Below are 19,815 nucleotides of genomic sequence, written 5' to 3'. Positions count from 1 at the left end.
AAAAGATCGAAATTTTTTTTGGGGCTACCCTTCTTTCCCCTTACATTTCCTAACTCATGGCACCTTAACTATACAGTGGGCACATGTGTAGGGCTAAATAAAAATTTTATTTGCTGTTTTGAAGGTTTCCCAGGCTTGTGTTTTTAGAACTCATCTTTCTATTCAGGTCTCTCCTATTTTAAAACTAAAAGCATTGCATGGTTGCTTGGGTAATTTGAATCCTAACAACCCGATTGTCAAAACTGCAAACTGAAGAACTACTGAATAAAAAGCTAAATAACTCAAAAACCAAAAATAATAAAAAATTAAAAAATTAAAACCAATTGCAAATTGTCACAGAATATTACTGTCAACATAATACTAAAAGTTAACGCAAACGTAAACAACCCCGTATCTCTGTTTGGTTCCACTTGTTATGCTGGTACTCCAACTCTCACTACATTTCAATAGCACCGCAGAGCTCCAAAAAGGAGACTCATTTTACTCACTAGATCTGCTTCTTTGAGAGAAAGGTATTCTTTTATATAAATAAGAAATTACAGGAAACAATTTATTCAGTGACCTTATTTTATATGAATTTGGCACAAAATATTTACCAGTAATTCACTTTCTCCCTGAATAAATATTATATCAAAAATGGAATTTCTGCTGCCATATAATAAAAGCCAACTCACTCAGACTCCCAAACTTCCTTTTCCTTTTAGACTTGAGTCAGATTTTTTTAATCAAAGTGCATAATGAAAGGGGAATTGTTCCATGACCACACCTTACATTAAAAATAGGATTCCTCTTCTCTGTTGTTTTTGCTGAATCCTCTCCAAGTATATACATGTTATACAGTGGTAGGTTTGTATTTGTTAGTGGTTGCTTTATTCTTCACATTTAAAGAAGGCTGTATTTTCAGGGCAGGACCTAAAAACTATAAGAACTTCCTTCCACTGGATCGTAATATGATCCGAAATAAACAACTGTAGCAATTACATGCAACCAGAATCACAATTAATTGCAGTTTGAATTACAAGCATTACAATCAACACAGTTTTCAGAGCCAAAACTACTGAGCTACTGAAGAGCAAATAGACTGAATGTTTGTTCAGTGCCCAATCATGCAGCTCTTATTATTAATGTGCAGTTACCAATGTGGTATAATCTTGTATTTATATAATTGCAAACAAACCAGCCCACAAGACATTACTGAAGGTTATGTGTTCTATTTACTCATGAGTCACAATAGCACTGCTATATAATATATCCAAGACCTGCTTGATTGCTTAACTTACACTTTTTCCCTTTTTCTATTATTATTGCAGCAGTACTACAATATATGGTGCCCATTAGGCATGAGTGAACTGTGGTATTTCACTCTGTAAAAAAGTTTGCGAAACAGCAGACATTGGTCAACGGAAAGGCAAATTGACATTTTTCCTCTGCAATAGAATATCCACTGCCCTACAATGCCCTACATTGCCCTACATACCTACATATCTCCATATGCTTTTTGCTTTTTTAGGCCAGAAATTCTCCAAATCTGGTTGACCAAAACACTTTTAATTCTCCATTTATTATGCATTGCAGTGAATGCTTCTGTCTCTCCAGAGTGCAAGCAGCAAATATGGTAGACGAGGGGCGGGTCAATGACAAAATATTACAGAGTGGATTTGCAAAAAAAAAAAAAAGTTTAAAAAGAATTTTACTCATCCCTAGCGGACTTCATATTTCTTGGGAAAAACTAACTACTTGTATTTCGTGTTATTATATAGAAATCATCTAGTAAAGTCAGAGGGAAATGACAAAGGCTTCTGTGCTTTTGTGCTATGGCCACTAGTAACTCACATTGGATGTGGTGCAGAGTGTAATATACTCTATGAGTCTTTGGTGTGTGACACAGTGTTGAGAAGTCCATGCATTTTGTGGCGTCATTGCATTGCGGCATTCTGATGTTTGCGGCAAGGTTTGACACCCGCGCCGGTAAAAACTGGACGCCCGTGTCCATACTGATGCCGGCGTTGAAATCGAGACACCCGCGTCCTGAATTGACACGCGCATGACGCACGTGGCGCCAAAAGCTCTGTGAGAAAAGGGGCCAAAACACAGGTACCAACATACTGATAAGTGGTATATTGTCTTGGAAATCAAATTATTTTCATAGGAAATAATGGAATTATATTCTGAGCATACAATGTAAAATGTGTTGAATTTTCTAAATTGCCCTATAAAAATCTGGCCAATCCCCATCTCGATAGGGCAGGCCAACAGTTTACCCCCATACATGTGCCAATCAGCTAACTTGATTTGGAGGGGCTATGATGGCAGAGAAAATCATCTGGTGTAGGACAATCTTAACATCAACCACATTTTGAGTGTTTCCATTGCATAAATAGGGCAGTTTACTGACTACTGGGTAAAGTAGCATGGCTTCATAGCACTTTTAAAGCCATCAAAACATCTTAAGTATGCTGGGCCACCTGGAGCCAAGTAATAACAAAGACAAAGTTCCCACAATTCTGAATTACTATACTGATCAATTAGAGCTTTGCTTCCATAATACTGCAGTAGGTTGGTACAATCTGATTGGTTGCAATGGGATTGCCCCTCTTATTGCATTACAACTGTGTCTTCCAAGGAAATGACAGGAGGATTGACACCATTTTCTCTAGCAGGGTATTCAGTGTCAATGGCAGAGCACTTAACCTCTGGTCACCTTAACAATGGAGTAATGGGAGTGTGGGAGAAAGACAAGCCCTTATTAAGTGTATATAAAATCAAATCCACGTGAGCATAGTTTTTCCATGTATCAGCTTCACTATATCACATTTCTGTCTATTCCACATATTCTGTTTCAGGCAAGATATTTCAGGTGACTCCTAAAACAATAACTTGGTTTATTCTTGCTTTTAAATTCATGAGAAAGGATTTTCCATGTGCACCCCCCACCCTTACGATCTGGAAAATATCTCCTGATGTTAGTCATAGGTTGCTGTATGGACAAGGCTTCTCTTTATTTCCTTGCATACAGAATTAGCGAAATCAGTGTGTTGCTTTCCTGCAATTATGGAGATTTTGGGGCTGGGTCAACATCCTCAATGTTTTTTTTTATTTCTTGTAATGGCCCATAGTCTGCCTTTTATTTATAGTGCATAGTGGTAGTAGTAGTTTGGTATTTTACTAATAAATAAATAAACTTCATATTGGTTTTCCCGCAGCTGTATGTCTTGCATGAAAATCAATGCCGAATAGTTTTACTTACAGTCTAACACTTTGCTGATACCTGCACCTATTGTCAGTCTCTTTGCTGTTTATTGTTGTTATTCTCTTTGCTTTTTATTGGTGGATTAAAACTTTAAATGTGACTTCCATTTGGCAGAGTGAAGTGCCCTGCTCAGGTAACAGCACAGGAATGTCACACTACTGCACTACAGATCAGATCACTTCTTATCTTTTGGACAAAGAATAGCTGTGAATATCAGAGCCATGGGAATTTGTTATATTTTAACAATGAGTGAATGCAGCAATAGACAGGGTGTATTAACCTAGGGGCAAATTTACTTAAGGTCGAATTTTAAATCCTTCGACTTTGAATATCGAAGTCGAAGGATTTACCTCGATTCGTTCAATCGATTTGATTCGAAGGATTTTAATCCATCACTTGAATGATTTTTCTTCGACCAAAAAAAGCTATCAAAGCCTATGTGGACCTTCCCCATAGGTTAACATTGACTTCGGTAGGTTTTAGGTGGCGAACTAGGGGGTAGAAGTTTTTTTTTAAAGAGACAGTACTTCGACTATCGAATGGTCGAATAGTCGAACGATTTTTAGTTCGAAACGAAATGGAAGTCGTAGTCGAAGGTCGAAGTAGCCCATTCGATGGTCAAAGTAGCCAAAAAAACTATTCGAAATTCGAAGTTTTTTTTCCTCTATTCTTTCACTCGAGCTAAGTAAATGGGCCCCCTAATGTTGACATCATATAGTACATGGTAAATAGGGTCAGCAAATAGCTGTCTCAAAAAAATATTTAATAGAAAAGAAATTACAAGTGCTGTGGCTTCACAGCAAATTCCATTTTAGGGTCAGCCATCTTCACCTGTTTTACAGACATAAAATTAAACAGTCACTTTGTTTAAACATGATGCAGTCCTCTCCTGGTCTATAGATACTATCGGTATAGCCCCATATACAGTCCAATAAGCTACCGATTTGGTCTGGAGGGGTCTTGGCATGAGCTAAAATTGGACAAAATATAGCCAGCATAAAAGTGCTTTTAAAAAGCTCTAAATACACTCACAAAGGCCTGGGCCTAGGGTAACAATATTTTAGAGGGCATCCAGTATTTGATCAATGTAATGGACAGAGTTAACTTATTAATTTTAATGGGGGGTCCAGGGGCTCATACCCCAGACCTTCAGCTTTTGGAGGTGATGAACACACTTAATTCTTTGATTGCAGGCTGGCACATACTGTTTTGTGCCTTATGGGCACTTAGTCATAGGCCTATGACTAAGTGGCCACAAGGCATGAAACAAGTAAGGCTTCAATTTGAGATGTTTTCTCATAAAGAAATTACTTTTAACTGCATCGATTATGGTGTGAAGTACAGTTTGTGCCAGTCTACAATCAAAGAATTCTGGGCCTAGGGTAGCAAGATTTTAGGGGTGGCATGCACTTCTTCCCCTGCTTCAGTTGCAGTCTGCACTTTGAGCTGAATGATACACAAATTTTAATGCAGGTGCCCCCTCTCTTACCCCTAATGAATGCAGGTTAAAAACCATGGCACATTGGGACAGTTTATTACACGTTGCACACTGCGTAAAAGACCCCTTAACTGTCAATGGGACTTTTCAGCAAGGAGCTAGAGTGGAGATAATTGAAATGATGTATAAATGCATAACGTTCCTTTGATTGTCAGGTATTTGTTTATTGCACATACATTATCAAATCATTTTTTATTTGATGCAGATGTTTAAGAGGCACAGTAAAGTGTGTCCATACTTGTTTCTGGGTGTGTTTTGGTTGCCTCTGGGGTGTAGGTGGATCCGTGTGCTCCAAGCACAACTAATTACTAATTAGTCACTTCACAGACAGCTGTTTTTTGGAACATAAAACTATGCCAGGTGGAGGGTTGTTTGAAGGAACACTAATCTTTTTGTAACATAGGAGGGGCTTCCACCCTGACTATGACTCTATACTAAAGAATCCTGATTCCTGGCTGGTTTCCCATTTTACCTCGCTGTGCTCCATACATTAAGCATGGGCTGGAAAAAGAATATGCTGGGCCTTTACTGAACATGTTCCAGAGATCTGACGAGGAACGGGCAAGAAATGACAGGCAGAAAGGCTTTTATTTCTGTAAGACTAGTCACATATTCTAAACCAATGATTCTCAATCTATAGGCTAGGGGCCAAAATGGTTTGCCGCGCAGTTTAGGATTAACGTCCTTAATCCCTGTTAATAATTGATTATTGAAGTTGATAACAAACCCATCATAACAGCCCTAAGAGCAGAACAGAACTGGAGCACACGTTTTACCTTTTGCTATTACCCCAAAAAAGGTTCACACAAAAGCTTCAATGTTCCCTATTGATGCAACTTTAATTCTGGAGCCCTTTATGCCCCAACCTTAATCTGATTTGTATTTGCTACAGCACAAATATATTCTTGTCTTTTTCATGGGAATATCGATAGGCAGCTATGTCATCTTGTACCATGTAAAGAAAACAATAGTGAAGATTAACAAATATTTAAATAAAGTCGTATGCCTGCCTTTGATGTGCCTCACAAACAAGCTCATGTTTCCAGCCCTTAAAGGCTGTTAATAAGGCAACCACGCCATGTTGATACATCGTTATTCACACATTATTGTGCAGGATTCTGTCATTATTCTTGATATGTTTTGTAGCACCGCAAGGTCCTAAATTAGCTACATAACGACAGATGAGTGCTGGATACTTAATGAGCAACATAATAAAAATGTTACGTTTTGCAAAGATCTAGTTACCCAACAGCCAATCAGATGTCTTCAAACAACCAATATACTAAAAAATGTTGTATCTTTTATTACATTACCACTCATTTCCAAAACTGCTGAAGTAATTCTATGGAAGTGCAAATATCCACATATGCACCTCTACTCCTAATTGTGCAATGGGGCTAATAAAACATAAACCTGAGATGCTCTTGCTGGGACTTGAAAAAGTGATAGGGGGCTCAGTCTAAGGCTAGGGAGATTTGGAAATAATGACTATAGTTTATAGGTCAGTTAGGGTGGGATTTAGGGTAAAAACGTTTTTGTTACCCAAGATATTTTTTGAACTATGGCTGAATGGCATTATTACATACGGCTCCCTCCCTTAATTCAGAACAAGTGCTAAGCTCCCTGGTCACAGCTCAATCTTCCGTCTGTAGCATCCGCTTTTGGCCTTGGAAGGAGCCTCAGCTACTCAGACGCCACCAGGTCTTAACTTGAGAAGAGCAAAGCAGATGTTCTGAATGAGCAAAGGGGCATGTGCGTTTCCCAGGTTTTGGACGAAAGGCAACAGTTCAGGGAATAGACAAAAAGCGTAGTAAGGCAGGCCGGGGTCAGTACAGGTGGAGTTCAAGCAGGGTCAGACAGGCAGTGGTCTATATATTGGCGGAGTTTAAAGGAATTGTTCAGTGTAAAAATAAAAACTGGGTAAATAGATAGGCTGTGCAAAATAAAAAATGTTTCTAATATAGTTAGTTAGCCAAAAATGTAATGAATAAAGGTTGGAGTGATTTGATGTATAACAAGTCAGTCAGAACACTACTTTCTGCTTTTCAGCTCTCTTGGTTTACACTGACTGGTTACCCTGGTTACCAGGCAGTAACCAATCAGAGACTTGAGGGGAGCCACATGGGTCATATCTGTTGCTTTTGAATCTGAGCTGAATGCTGAGGATCAATTACAAACTCACTGAACAGAAATGTACCATGTGGCCTCCCTTCAAGTCGCTGACTAACTCAGAGTTATAGAGCTGAAAAGCAGGAAGTTGGATTCTGGCTGTTTTATTAGACATCTGTTCACTCCAGTCTTTATACATTACATTTTTGGCTAACTAACTATATTAGAAACATTTTTTTGTTTTGCACAGCCTTTTTATTTACACAGTTTTTATTTTCACACTGAACTGTTCCTTTAAGCAAGGTCAAGGCTGGAGTCGGTACAGGCAGCGTTCAAAGAATAGTCAGGCAGGCAAGGGTCAATACCGGTAGAGTTCAGAATAGTCAGGCAGGCAAGGATCAAAACTGGAATCAAACAGATAGAAATCTCACCAAGATACTAAACAAGTTAGACCTAACAACAGACAACAAAAGCAGCAGTCGCCGTGGGCCCTGGGCCCTCTAGTCTGACCCTGCTGATAACCACTTAAACTATATCACAGTCTGAACAGTCCCAGATTTGTAGGAACACCATAAAGGCCTGGGTCTAGCATGGCATAATTTTAGGGTAGCATGCTGGGTTAGAGACATGGTTGTACCCGTGAAGGTTCAGATATATGTTTTAGCACAGTTATGTTCCATTGTGTTTTGTTTGAACCTCAGCATGCTGCATTTAATTGTAGTTGATGCTTGTTCAAAATACAATAAAACAGAGAAATGTTATTAAAGGGAATGTTAACAGTAGAGTTTTGCCTAAATGTTAATGCACATTTTAAATATAAATTATTTTTCTATAATATAATTATTCAAATATAATTGCTACTGAAAGCAGTATCTGTCTGCACTTGTTATACTGAATATTAAAGCAATGTAGTGGAAGCCAGCTGATAAAACTAAGAAGAAGGATGCAAGGCATTGTGTGAGACCTGACTGCAGGAGAGCTGGCTTCTGCTATATCGTTTCAAGAGTCAGAACCAAGAGACGAAGACAGATCCTGCTCTTAATTGCAGTCAGAAATAAATTGATTAAAACCTGTGAAAACCTGTGAATCGCCACTATTATAAAAAAAACTATTATAAAAAAAATCTTTGAATTTTAGTAGATATTTATTAAACATGTTTCACACATAAGCGCAAATTTACTAAATGGTGAAGTGACTAACGCAACGTCATTTCGGTACTCCGCCGATTTATTAATGGGCGCTGGCGTAACTTTGCTAGCGAAGGAGATAGACTCTAGCGGTACTTTGCGGATTTTACTGAACGTTACCTCTTGCGCCAGACTTGCCTTCACCACCTCAGACCAGGGGAAGTGCAATAGAGTAGATAGGACTTCCTCAAAAAATAGTTGAAAATTTTCTAAGTCCCAAAAAAACGCTGGCGTCTTTTCCTTTTTTTGCGGTGATAGGCTGAAAAATAGTGTAACATTTTTTTGGGGTACCCAGCTTCCCTACATTTCCTAACATATGACACATAAACTATACACTGGGCTCATGTGTAGGGCATTATAACAACTTTATTTTATTTTATTAAGGTTTCCCAGGCTTGTGTAGTGTAATGTATTTGCTGCAACATATACATGCATTCAACGTTAACTTCCCGTTGTATGCAAATTAGCCAACGCTAGCACAACTTCGCTTGGCGCAGTAAAGCTAGCGCAAATTCGCCAGCGTTTGGCATCCTGGACGCAACTTCGGATTTTAGTGAATTAACGTTGTCCTGGTCAATCTATGCCTGGCGAAGTGTTGCGCTGTGAGCAAAGCAGTCGCTGGCGAATTTTTGGAGGTTAGTGATTTTGCCCCATAGTTTTTTATGGTTGTATTATATGAACTCCTTTATAGATTTCATTCTTTATCCTATAAATATGGAATATGCTTTTATATGGCATTAGGGTTGCCACCCGGCCGGTATTCTACCGGCCTAGCCGGTAAAATACCTGCCAAGGCCGGGGCCGGTATTACAAATTTACCAGCAATGTAGCTGCCGGTAAATTTGTAATACGATCAAAAGGAGCCCTCGGCCTGCCCCCAATCCCCTGCAACTTACCTTTTTCTTTGCCTCTTCTAGCGTCCGCGGGTCTCCGTCGCGTGGGCCCGCCCCCTTTGACATCACGCCCGCCCCTTTTGACATCACACCCGCCCCTTTTGAGGCCCCGCCCCCCCAGCAGCCGGTAAAAAAAATTATAAAAGCATACCTCCCAACATTTTGGAAGTAAAAAGAGGGACAAAAAATTTTTCGCACGTAGCGCAGCAAAATTTCTGTGGCCACACCCCCTAATTACCATGTTCATTTTACAAAATTTGGCAGGTTATGAAAGTTTGAAAAAATTTATTATCATCTGAACTGTTTTTTTGTGTCTCAAAATTGTTACAAAGTATCTTATTTGCACCTGTTAACTGTTCTGTGCTCTCTGCTAAAAGCCAATTGAGTTAGAAACTTTGTTTCTTTTTCTGGCTGTTCAGTGCAGAGAAAATAGGGACTTTCCAGTACAAATGAGGGACTGCAGGTTGAGCTGTCAAAAGAGGGACTGTCCCTCCGAAAAAGGGACAGTTGGGAGGTATGTAAAAGGTGGCAACCCTATATGGCATTCATTTATCATTCTGTGCATCCGCAATTCTATTAAAGAGGAAGGAAAAGCTGGTTCTGTGAACAATGTTGTCTGTATAGAGCTTGATCACATATAACTGCACTTCTCCCAAACACAAAAAGCAAATGGTACAGTTCAGTCTGTCTAAATACAGAGAACACAATGTTCTACTAACCCAGAGCTATTATTCTAGTAGGTGCTAGCTAAGTGAACTAGTGGAATTTTCCAGCTCTGTCTAGACAATCATGTGTGAGTAATCTTTTACTGACTGAGAGAGCATAAACCCATGATTAATGTTAATTATGACAGACAGCAAGGGTGTTACTGTGAGAGAGTCAGGGGATGCAGCTGCGGCCAGGCCCTCTTATTGCACCATTCCCTGCTTGCCATCAAATCCTTTGCCACTTTAAGTACCACTGGCTCTTTCACTTTCTAGTTTTCCACCTGATGCCCCATTCACATCACCTCAAGCACATTAATAATTATTAATATAACTATGCACCGAATCCAGGATTTGGTTCGGGATTCGGCCTTTTTCAGCAGGTTTCGGACGAATCCAAATCCTAATTTGCATATGCAAATTAGGGGTGGGGAGGGAAATCACGTGACTTTTTGTCACAATACAAGGAAGTAAAACATTTTTCCCCTTCCCACTCCTAATTTGCATATGCAATTAGGGTTCGGATTCAGTTCAATATTTGGCCGAATCCTTCACAAAGGATTCGGGGGTTCGGCCGAATCCAAAATAGTGGATTCGGTGCATCCCTAATAATAACCTTTAATATCAGTACACCATGTGGCACTTTGAATGTTTTAGGGATGCACCGAATCCAGGATTCGGTTCGGGATTCGGCCAGGATTTGGCCTTTTTCAGCAGGATTCGGTCGAATCCTTCTGCCCAGCCAAACCGAACCCGAATCCTAATTTGCATATGTAAATTAGGGGCAGGGAGGAAAATCACGTGACTTTTTGTCACAAAACAAGGAAGTAAAAAATGTTTTCCCCTTCCCACCCCTAAATTGCATATGCAAATTAGGGTTCGGATTCGGTTCGGTATTCGGCCGAATCTCTCTCAAAGGATTTGGGGGTTCGGCCGAATCCAAAATAGTGGTTTCGATGCATCCCTAGACTGTTTTAATATGGGTGGTTTGGTCGCTAGCCTTCATTACTTCCTAGTACAATTATTGGATCAGTTATCAGGAAACCCGTTATCCAGAAAGCTCCGAAATTATGAAAAGGCCTTCTCCCATAGACTCCATTTTATCCAAATAATCCAAAATTTCATCTCCTTTTTCTCTATAATAATAAAGCAGAACATTGTACTTTAGCAAAACTAACCCATTGGGTTTACTTAGGGGTAGAATTATCAAACGTCAAAGTAAAAATTCAAATGAAAAAAAATTCAAATTTCAAGCAGATTTTTGTGTACTTCAACTAGGGAATAGTTTAAATTTGAATTTGAAAAAAATTAGAATTTCAAAATTTATCATGTACTGTCTCTTTAAAAATTCAACGTCGACCATTTGCAATCTAAAACCTGATGAATTGCTGTTTTAGCGGGGGGGGGGGACCTCCTAGAACCTATTTGGAATCAATTGGTGGAGTTTGAAAAGGGTTTTTTTTGGGAAAAACTTTGAATCGTAAGATTCGAATTCGATCGAAAACGGACCTATTCAATTTTGGCGCTTTATACATTTGTGTATATTATGAGTAGAATTATAATGATATTATAATGATAATACTACTATTACTAATAATCTATGTAAGTAAGATATAGGGGGTTGTGTAATAAACCTTGAATTTTTCTGGTTGGGCTTTCTGTGGCAATAACTTACATTTTTCATGAAAAATTTACTTGAATTTTTAGACATTTATTATACCCCAATGCTGCAAAAATCCCAAATCTGAAAATCCGCCACCTGAGACCTGTCAAGGTCATGTATAAGTCAATGGGAGATGCCCCTATGCCAATTTGAAGATATGTTGGTTTGCTCTGAGTTTAGCCCAATAATCTAAAAAATTCAGGGTTTTCAGGCAAAAAACCCCAAAAAGAAGGGATCAATTTTGGAGAAGAGTCGGAAAAAAATCATACAATTTTGGTTTTTGCTCGGTTTTATCGAGTTTTTTCCCGATCCGATTAAATTTAGTTATTTTATTAACAAATAAGCCAAAATTGGGGATTGGAGTTTGGGCTAGCTTTTTTTTATTAAAACAATGAGATAAAATCAGACTCCAAAAAATAACCCCATAGTGTCAGGACATTTTACAGATGCACAAAAAAAATCATAACAGCAGCATTAGAATAACATAATAATGTACCAGAAACACCAGCATTATTTCCCCCATATTGTAATAGTGCTAGTGATATATACCAGCAATTTGCAATTAGATTGTAATTAGATGTTGTTTGTACTGCATTAATGTATACTGTATAAGTGCATCCCACATAACTATTTATCTAAAGTCCTTTCTAATGTACAGGTAATTCTTTGCCATATTCAGTAGTGGCTTCATTTCTAATGACAGGTATGGGATCTGAAAGCTCTGAATTAAAAGAAGGCCATCTTTCATACACTCCATTTTAATCAGATTTTTAACAATTATTTCCTTTTTCTCTGTAATAATAAATCAGTACCTTGTATTTGATCCGAAATAAGTAGGGATGCACCGAATCCAGGATTCGGGATTCGGCCAGGTTTCGGCCTTTTTAAGCAGGATTTGGATTCGGCCGAATCCTTCTGCCCGGCCGAACCAAATCCGAATCCTAAATTGCATATGCAAATTAGGGGTGGGTAGGGAAATCGTGTGACTTTGTCACAAAACAAGGAAGTATAAAATGTTTTCCCCTTCCCACCCCTAATTTGCATATGCAAAATTCGGCCGAATCTTTTGTGAAGGATTCGAGGTTAGGCCGAATCCAAAATAGTGGATTCAGTGCATCCCTAGAAATAAGATAAAATTAATCCTCACTGGAGACAAAACCAACCTATTGGCTGTAATTAATGTTTAAATGATTTTTTAGTAGACTAATGGTATGGAGATACAAATTATGGAAAGATCCCTTATCAGGAAAGCCCCAGGTCCCCAGCATTCTGGATAACAAGTCCCATACCTGTACCAAGAAACTCCAAATCCTAAGGCAAAGGTTTTTGATAATTTTTGGTTCAAGCCTGCCTTTGAAATCCATTGGGGCTTATTTATAAACACTGGGTAAATTCGGACCTGGGCAGTAACCTACGACAATCAATCAGTGATTAGCTTTTCTCAGCCAACTGCAGGTTAAATAGTGAAACCAATCATCTGATTGTTTGCCATGGGTTACTGCCCAAGTGCAAATGTGCCCAGTGTTTATAAATGAGCCCCATTGTTGTGTGTTCAGGTCAGGCAGAGACACATGAAAAGCCTATTCTGTTAGTCATTCACTCAGACTTTCAAGAATATCTAGGGCAGCAAATATGTCTTCATCACAAAGTCACTCTACATAACCTTCAGGCTGGGCTTCTAGTATTAGCAAGGTCTGTGGGTCTCACTATAGGTGTCAGCCTACAGTTCAGGCTTCAGCATAGTAGAGTATATTATTTGTAGAAACTGGTAGGGCCTGTGCAGTTTTACTGACTGGTCCAACCAAATTCATTTGTGATTAAAATGGTTTATCTCTAGTTTAGCACCACTGTATTCCTCTGTACTTTCTGTTGGCCCTGAACTAAAATAGGGTGAAATGTGATTTTTAATGTATGTAATGCTTATTTAGATGTATTTAAAGGAGCATGTGACTATAGACCAAGGCAAAAGCCAAACAATATGCGGAAAGTAATCTAAATATTTGGCCAAAATGACGATGTTGCGGCTGCTGTCTCTCTCCCAGTTTGGCAGCAAATAAACCTTTAATCCCCACTCAGAATGTAACAGTGTTATGATTCATTATTTAGTATTTCATCTGTCATCTTACAGGAATACCATATGGTCATTTTGTTCATACTGTCCAAATTGTATTAGTTATAACTGTATTACTATAGTTATTGCCTATATCTCTCACATTCCAATCCTCATCCATTCTCAGATCCACGATATCATTGTATATCATTGTATAACTGCTTAGCCTTAAAACAGATGTGGCAAACGCGTCTCGTGAGCCGCTTAACTTGCTAATAAAATAATAATCATTAAAAAAGCATTATAAAGCAATCAGAATATGTTCCTTTTGTTAAATGTACATAACAGCTGTAGGTAAATGTTGCTGCTGCCAGATTGACTCCAGCAGCCATTTAAAATTCATCTAAACGTAGAGATCCATACATTTATAGCAAAGTAATGTATTGCAAAACTTTGCTGAAAGCCAGATGAGTCGGTTATTTTGAGTAACGTATTGATTTTCAAAAGGGGTTGTTCACTTTTATATTAACTTTGAATATGATGTAGTGAATGATATTCTGAGACAATTTGCAGTTGGTTTTCATTGTTATTATTTGTAGTTTTTATTGAGTTATTTAGTTTTTTATTCAGCAGCTTTCCAGTTTGCAATTTCAGGAATCTGGTTGCTGGGCCAATATTATCTTAGCAACCAAGCATTGATTTGAATAAGAGACAATAATATGACTAGGAGAGGGCCTGAATAGAAAAATAAGTAATAAAAAGTAGCAATAACAATACATTTGTAGCCTTACAGAGGCTTGGGTGGGGTCAGTGACCCTCATTAGTGATGGGCGAATTTATTCGGCAGGCGCAAATTTGCTGCCAATTCCTGCGATTCGCCACTGGAAAATAAATTAGTGAAACCGCCGCGAAAATTCGGCAGCGTAAAAAAAAAATGAGACGTGAGATCCCGTCACGGGAAATTCATGAATTTTTCAGCGAAGCGAAACGCCCCAAATTCGCCCATCACTAACCCTCATTTGAAAGATGGAAAGCGGAGAAGGTGAATTATTCAAAAACTAAAAAATTTAAAATAAAGTACAATTGAAAAGTTTATCATAATTAGCCATTCTATAACATACTAAAAGGTAAAAAAAGTAAAGGTGAACCAGCCCTATAAAGCCTGGCCACAGAGTGGTTTATGATGAAAGTTCTTGGTCCCTAGAGGGTTGTAAGGAGACTTCTTTGGGTTTTCTGGATAATGGATCTTTCCATAATTTGTATCTTCATACCTTAAATCTACTTGAAAATCATGTAAACAGTAAATAATCCTAATATTCTGGTTTTGCTTCCAATAAGGATTAATTACATCTTAGTTGGGATCAAGTACAAGCTACTGTTTTATTTTTATAAAGAAAAAGAAGACCATGAGTTGGAGATTTCTGATTAAGGGGTTTCCGGATAACAGATCCTATACCTGTATATGCAAATAACTGTATAGTTTCTCTATTCAAGTTGTTGAGAAATGTCGGTGTGTTTTATCGTAGGTTCGATTCTAGCCCGCAACGTCTCCACTAGGTCATGTCCACCACGTACCAGTCCTGCATCCGATGTTGAGGAAGATGATGAGGAATTCATGGATGGAAAAGGGTAAACATTCCACATATCAGCACAAATGTCACTATTTAGTTTTATAAGGGCTGCAACAAAGAGGTATCATTAATGCATAACTTGGTGCTCAGAGCACATTACAGTCTAGAGCAGCAATTACACTGTCTACCAAGTTAATTGCTTTAGTGGTTTTAAAGATCTCCTGCTTTTTATTGAAAAATGTGGTCACACTCCTTCACTGCCAAGTTGCAGCGTGTCAGACATCCCTGCCTGACACAGACTGGCTGTACATGAAGGTGCTGGTACGGACACTAAGCTTAAATAGCTACACTATGTATTGGACTATAGGTCAATTTCCCATGACCTGGGTCAGAACTAACCCTACTGGCCCATTAGCTGGTCATATGCTGATAGTACATTAGTTGATATCACTGTCACTTCAAAAATCATTAAGCCTTATCGGGAGGGCATATACAGAAGTAGCAGATTTGATGAAGTTGCCTTGAGTAATTCTTTGTCCTCCTGAAAATAAATTCCTGTTTTTCCACCAGCCAGAAAAATATGTCAAAGGGACAAAGCTCAGACTGCTGCGACCCCCTTCCAGTTGTAATGTTTCTCTGGAGACCCAGGCAGACAGTCCTGTTACCCCTGATATTTAAACTGCCCGCAGCCTAATCTTTTTTTACTATCACACTGCAATTCAGTGTATTCAAACCTGTGGTTTCACTTCCTGGACAGGATTCCCTTCCATGTCTAATGGCTATCCCATAAAACAAAAAAAAATCTTGGCACTCCTCAAAGAAAAGCTTTTACAGTTATAGCGCATCAACCTTCCACTGGCTTCACTTTACAAGGACCATTTGGACTGGCGTGAAAATTGATTGGGAGATTGCATTCAGATGTGCTCGCTGCCATTCCTTGTGTGTGAGAAGTGCACAGGGATAGTGTTTTATTCCTACTGCCAAATATGTCAATGGCACAATATAAAAATGTATACCAATAAAATATCCCCAGCTGTGTCGTATGTTGTGCCCTGTAGGGACTAGCACCCATCCATGTAATGTATTCCTATAGAGAAGAATATTTTTTTAAAATGTCTATTTGTTGTGATTTGTGGGTTATGAGTTATTTAGCTCTTTATATAGCACCTCTCCAGTTTGCAGTTTCAGCAATCTGGTTGCTAGGGTCAAATTATATAGCAACCATTGATTTGAATAAGAGATAGGAATATGAATAGTAGAGGGCCTGATTAGAAAGGCGAGGAATAAAAAGTAGCAATAACAATACATTGGTAGCCTTGAAGAGCATTTGTTTTTTAGATGAGGTCAGTGACCCCCATTTGAAAGATGAAAAAAGTCAGAAGAAGAAGGTAAATAATTAAAAAACAATAAAAAAATAATGAAGACCAAGTGAAAAGTTGCTTACAATTGGACATTCTATAAGACAGTAAGGGGCAGATATATGAAGGGTCGAATTTCGAGGTGGAAAATACTTCGAAATTCAACCATCGAATAGAATCCTCCGACATTCGAATTAGAAGTTGGAGGATTTTATTCATCGTACTATCGTATTCCGATCGTAGTACGATCGTACAATCCTACTCTGATCGTACTTCGAATTGTACGATTCGAACAATTTTATCATATGATCGTACGATTTTATCATACGATCATACGATTTTCCTTCGAATATAAAAAACTTGCTCTGGAAGGTCCCCATAGGCTAACATAGCACTTCGGCAGGTTTAAGTTGGCGAAGTATTGAAGTCGACATTTTTTTAAAGAGACAGTTCTTTGATTATCGAATGGTCGAATAGTCGAACGATTTTTACTTTGAATCGAAGTCGAAGTAAATTCGAAGTCGTAGTATACTATTCGATGGTCGAAGTTTTTCAAAAATTACTTTGGATTTCGATTTTTTTTGTAACCTCGAAAATTCCCTCGAATTCACTTCGACCCTTGATAAATCTGTCCCTAAAAGTTAACTTAAAGATGAGCCACCCCTATAATGCAGGGTATATGTGATATATGCAGAATTGCTCCTTGCAACAGCATGCACCTTTCGTCAAGGCAACAAGATGCATTGTGGGCAAAAACATAGTACGTTGCACCTTTCCCCCTTGAAGGCATTTAAGAGACTCTATAAAAATGATTGTTTCATTCCTAACCGTCAGCATTTCCCACTGTCTTTCTGCCTTCTGGCTCTCATTTCTTCATTTATTTATTTTGTATTCCCTTTAAGGATCTTTCCGATAAAATATTTTATGTGTCGGTGCAGGAACATGGTTTGTGCTTTTATTCTGACGGGAAAAACAGATGGTGTCCCCTGCTCGTAAAAAATGTGCCTCCTTAATGCCTGTGTTTTTCCTGAAACCGTTTTTTTAAAGGGGTGACGACCCTGTCCTACTTAGCAACAAGTGGATTTGGGATAGTAAAAGAGGTCAGGCATGTAGCACTTCTGTAGCATTTCTGCTTAATGTGTTTCATAAATTAGGAGGGGGGGAAGGTTAAGGAAAGTCCATGAAATATACAATGTAAATTGTGCAACATCCGTGACTGCGGGGAGACTAGCTACCACTGGGGCAGTTTGTTTGGGGAACACATAAGGATACTGAATATGTACAGATTATTAATCATGTACCTTTAGGGCAGGAATTCCTAACATTTAGTATGCAACTATTTTAGTCATTGTTGTCTATTATAGCAGCACATTTCACTGTAGTAAAGGGGATCACAGAATCCACTTTAAGGAACATGAGACCCCAATTTTGGGTCTTGGACTGTTTCTCATGGTAAAATCTCACATGTAACAGTGACAGCAGGCACATCACTGCAAACTGCAATATTAGTAATCATCCTGCCAACTTCATGATTTTCTATAACCATGGTAAAGAGTACAATAAGTGCCAGAAAGTAAATTGTTGGCTTTAATTTAAGTACCTGCCCAACACCAAACACCTGTACCATGTTTTCTGTCCTGCAGCAGACATAGAGGACAATTTGCACTTCACAAGGGTTGGGGTGCAGAGATCTTTGCATTACATTTGTCTAGTATTTTTTTTGTATATCTGTAACCCCATCTTGATACAGGAGTGTAATTACTTGAAGCTAGACATATTTAAATAGCTGTGCTTAAAAATTCATATAGGATTCTTAAGTCAACTTATACTTTTTCCTAGGCAATGCCCCTAAAGTAGATGTTCCAAACTATGGGGTTGCTCTCCTGCCTCCCCCAGAAAGAGATAAACAATACTGGCCACTACCACCCCATGTGCGTGCAGTGAAATCAATGGTGTCCCCCTGTTAATGGGCAGGTGGCATGAATTTCTGCATACTTGAGCCCGCAGAGGCAATGTAGAGTCTGACTTTATCTTAAGGAACCCAGGTTGTTTCTTTGCCTGCATATTCAGTAAATATAGGCAGAGAGCTGGCACACTCCCTTCTGCTCTGTGATACGAGTATAATAACAGGAATAGCTCCATGTCTGCCAGTGCACTTACACCAGCCGATGTTAGGTGCTTGGCTTTTTCTCCGCATCTATATGCAGACAGAGAAACAGCCTGGTGTGGCATTAGCTTACAGACAATGACAGCGAGATACGGCTATTTAAATTCTTATATTATTAGAATTAATGGTGGACCATAAATGGGGGACTGAACTATAAATAAATAGACCTTCACCTCTAAAATATTACAATTTGCTAAGCCAAAATATAGGCACACAGATGACCCAGTTAAGCTAGGGGGTGACATTGTTAAATATAAATGACATTTGCTAACATGTGATAAGTAATTTTTATAGGAAATTCCTGCGTCACTTGTTCTCTTTTGCCAATTTACACATGGGTGTTGGGTGCAAGAGATAAGCATCGCCAGCAGACAGTGAAGTCAGTGTACAGTATGTATCATGGGAGGGTTTTGTTTGAAAAGAAAGTTGTGTTCCTTCCAGCAGTGTTGCCTGTAATGTACCTTATATTGTTTTTGGAAGCCTGGAATTGTTTTTCCAACCTTGCCCAGCTCCCCGTTACCAGACGGCATTCTGACAAATCTGTTCTCTCCCACTTCCTGCACTTGCTGATGCACAGGGTGTGTTAGATCCTGACCACAACTGAATTCCCTGGCACTCCCAGCTGCAAACACAAAGGGAGAGTTACCCTTCACAGGCGCACATGATCCCAGGGATGGAGCTACCCATGAAACTGGTTAGAAAATTTAGCTTTGTAGGAGACCTTAACCCTATGTGTGCAGCAATCACTGTTACGGTGCACTAGATATTTCTAGAAGCAGTTGGCATGTGATGATGGGCATTGCTTTTCTAATTTAAATTTCCTAGTTAGCTAAAGAAAACTACTATAGGTATGGGATCTGTTATCCAGAATGAATCTGTTATTTTGGAGCTTCATGCCTTAAGTCTAATAGAAAATGATGTAAACATTAAATAAACCCAATAAAGATTTGGATCAAGATCGAGGTACTGGTTTTTTTTATTACAGATAAGAAGGTAATCATATATAAAAATTTGGATTATTTGGGTAAAATGGAGTCTGTGGGAGATGGCCTTTCTGTAATTTGGAGCTTACTAGTGGACAACAGGTTTTATGAACAATGGATTCCATACCTGTACAGTACTTGCTGGGCCCAGACTGATTGTAGGGTCTGATGTATTCTGAGTTATACCATAAGAGCAGTAAAAAAGAGATTGAGGACAGCGGACGTTACTGAAAATGTTGTACATAGCTGCATAAAAAATAGCTGTTAAATATCACTTTAAGGAAAGCTATACCAAGAAGAAAAGGTGTATGAATACAGTTGTCATTCCTGCCCTAAACAATTGCTTTGTTAAGCAAACAGGAGACAGGCTTCTCATGATGTT

At 38.7% G+C, this 19,815-nt stretch overlaps 1 protein-coding gene across 2 annotated transcripts in view; it reads left to right on the top strand.

Moving 5' to 3' along the window:
- Positions 1 to 19,815, top strand: part of plekhg5.L (pleckstrin homology and RhoGEF domain containing G5 L homeolog) — a 179,894-nt gene that overhangs the window by 88,735 nt on the left and 71,344 nt on the right. For both annotated transcript variants that reach the window (XM_041569422.1, XM_018226132.2), the window contains one exon: positions 14,881 to 14,983. In XM_041569422.1, the coding sequence (XP_041425356.1) occupies positions 14,881 to 14,983 (103 nt within the window). The remainder of the gene's footprint in view (positions 1 to 14,880; positions 14,984 to 19,815) is intronic.

The sequence above is a fragment of the Xenopus laevis genome, chromosome 7L (assembly GCF_017654675.1).
Source record: "Xenopus laevis strain J_2021 chromosome 7L, Xenopus_laevis_v10.1, whole genome shotgun sequence".
Classification (NCBI taxonomy): Eukaryota; Metazoa; Chordata; class Amphibia; order Anura; family Pipidae; genus Xenopus; species Xenopus laevis.
This window is presented reverse-complemented; position numbering and strand designations above follow the sequence as displayed.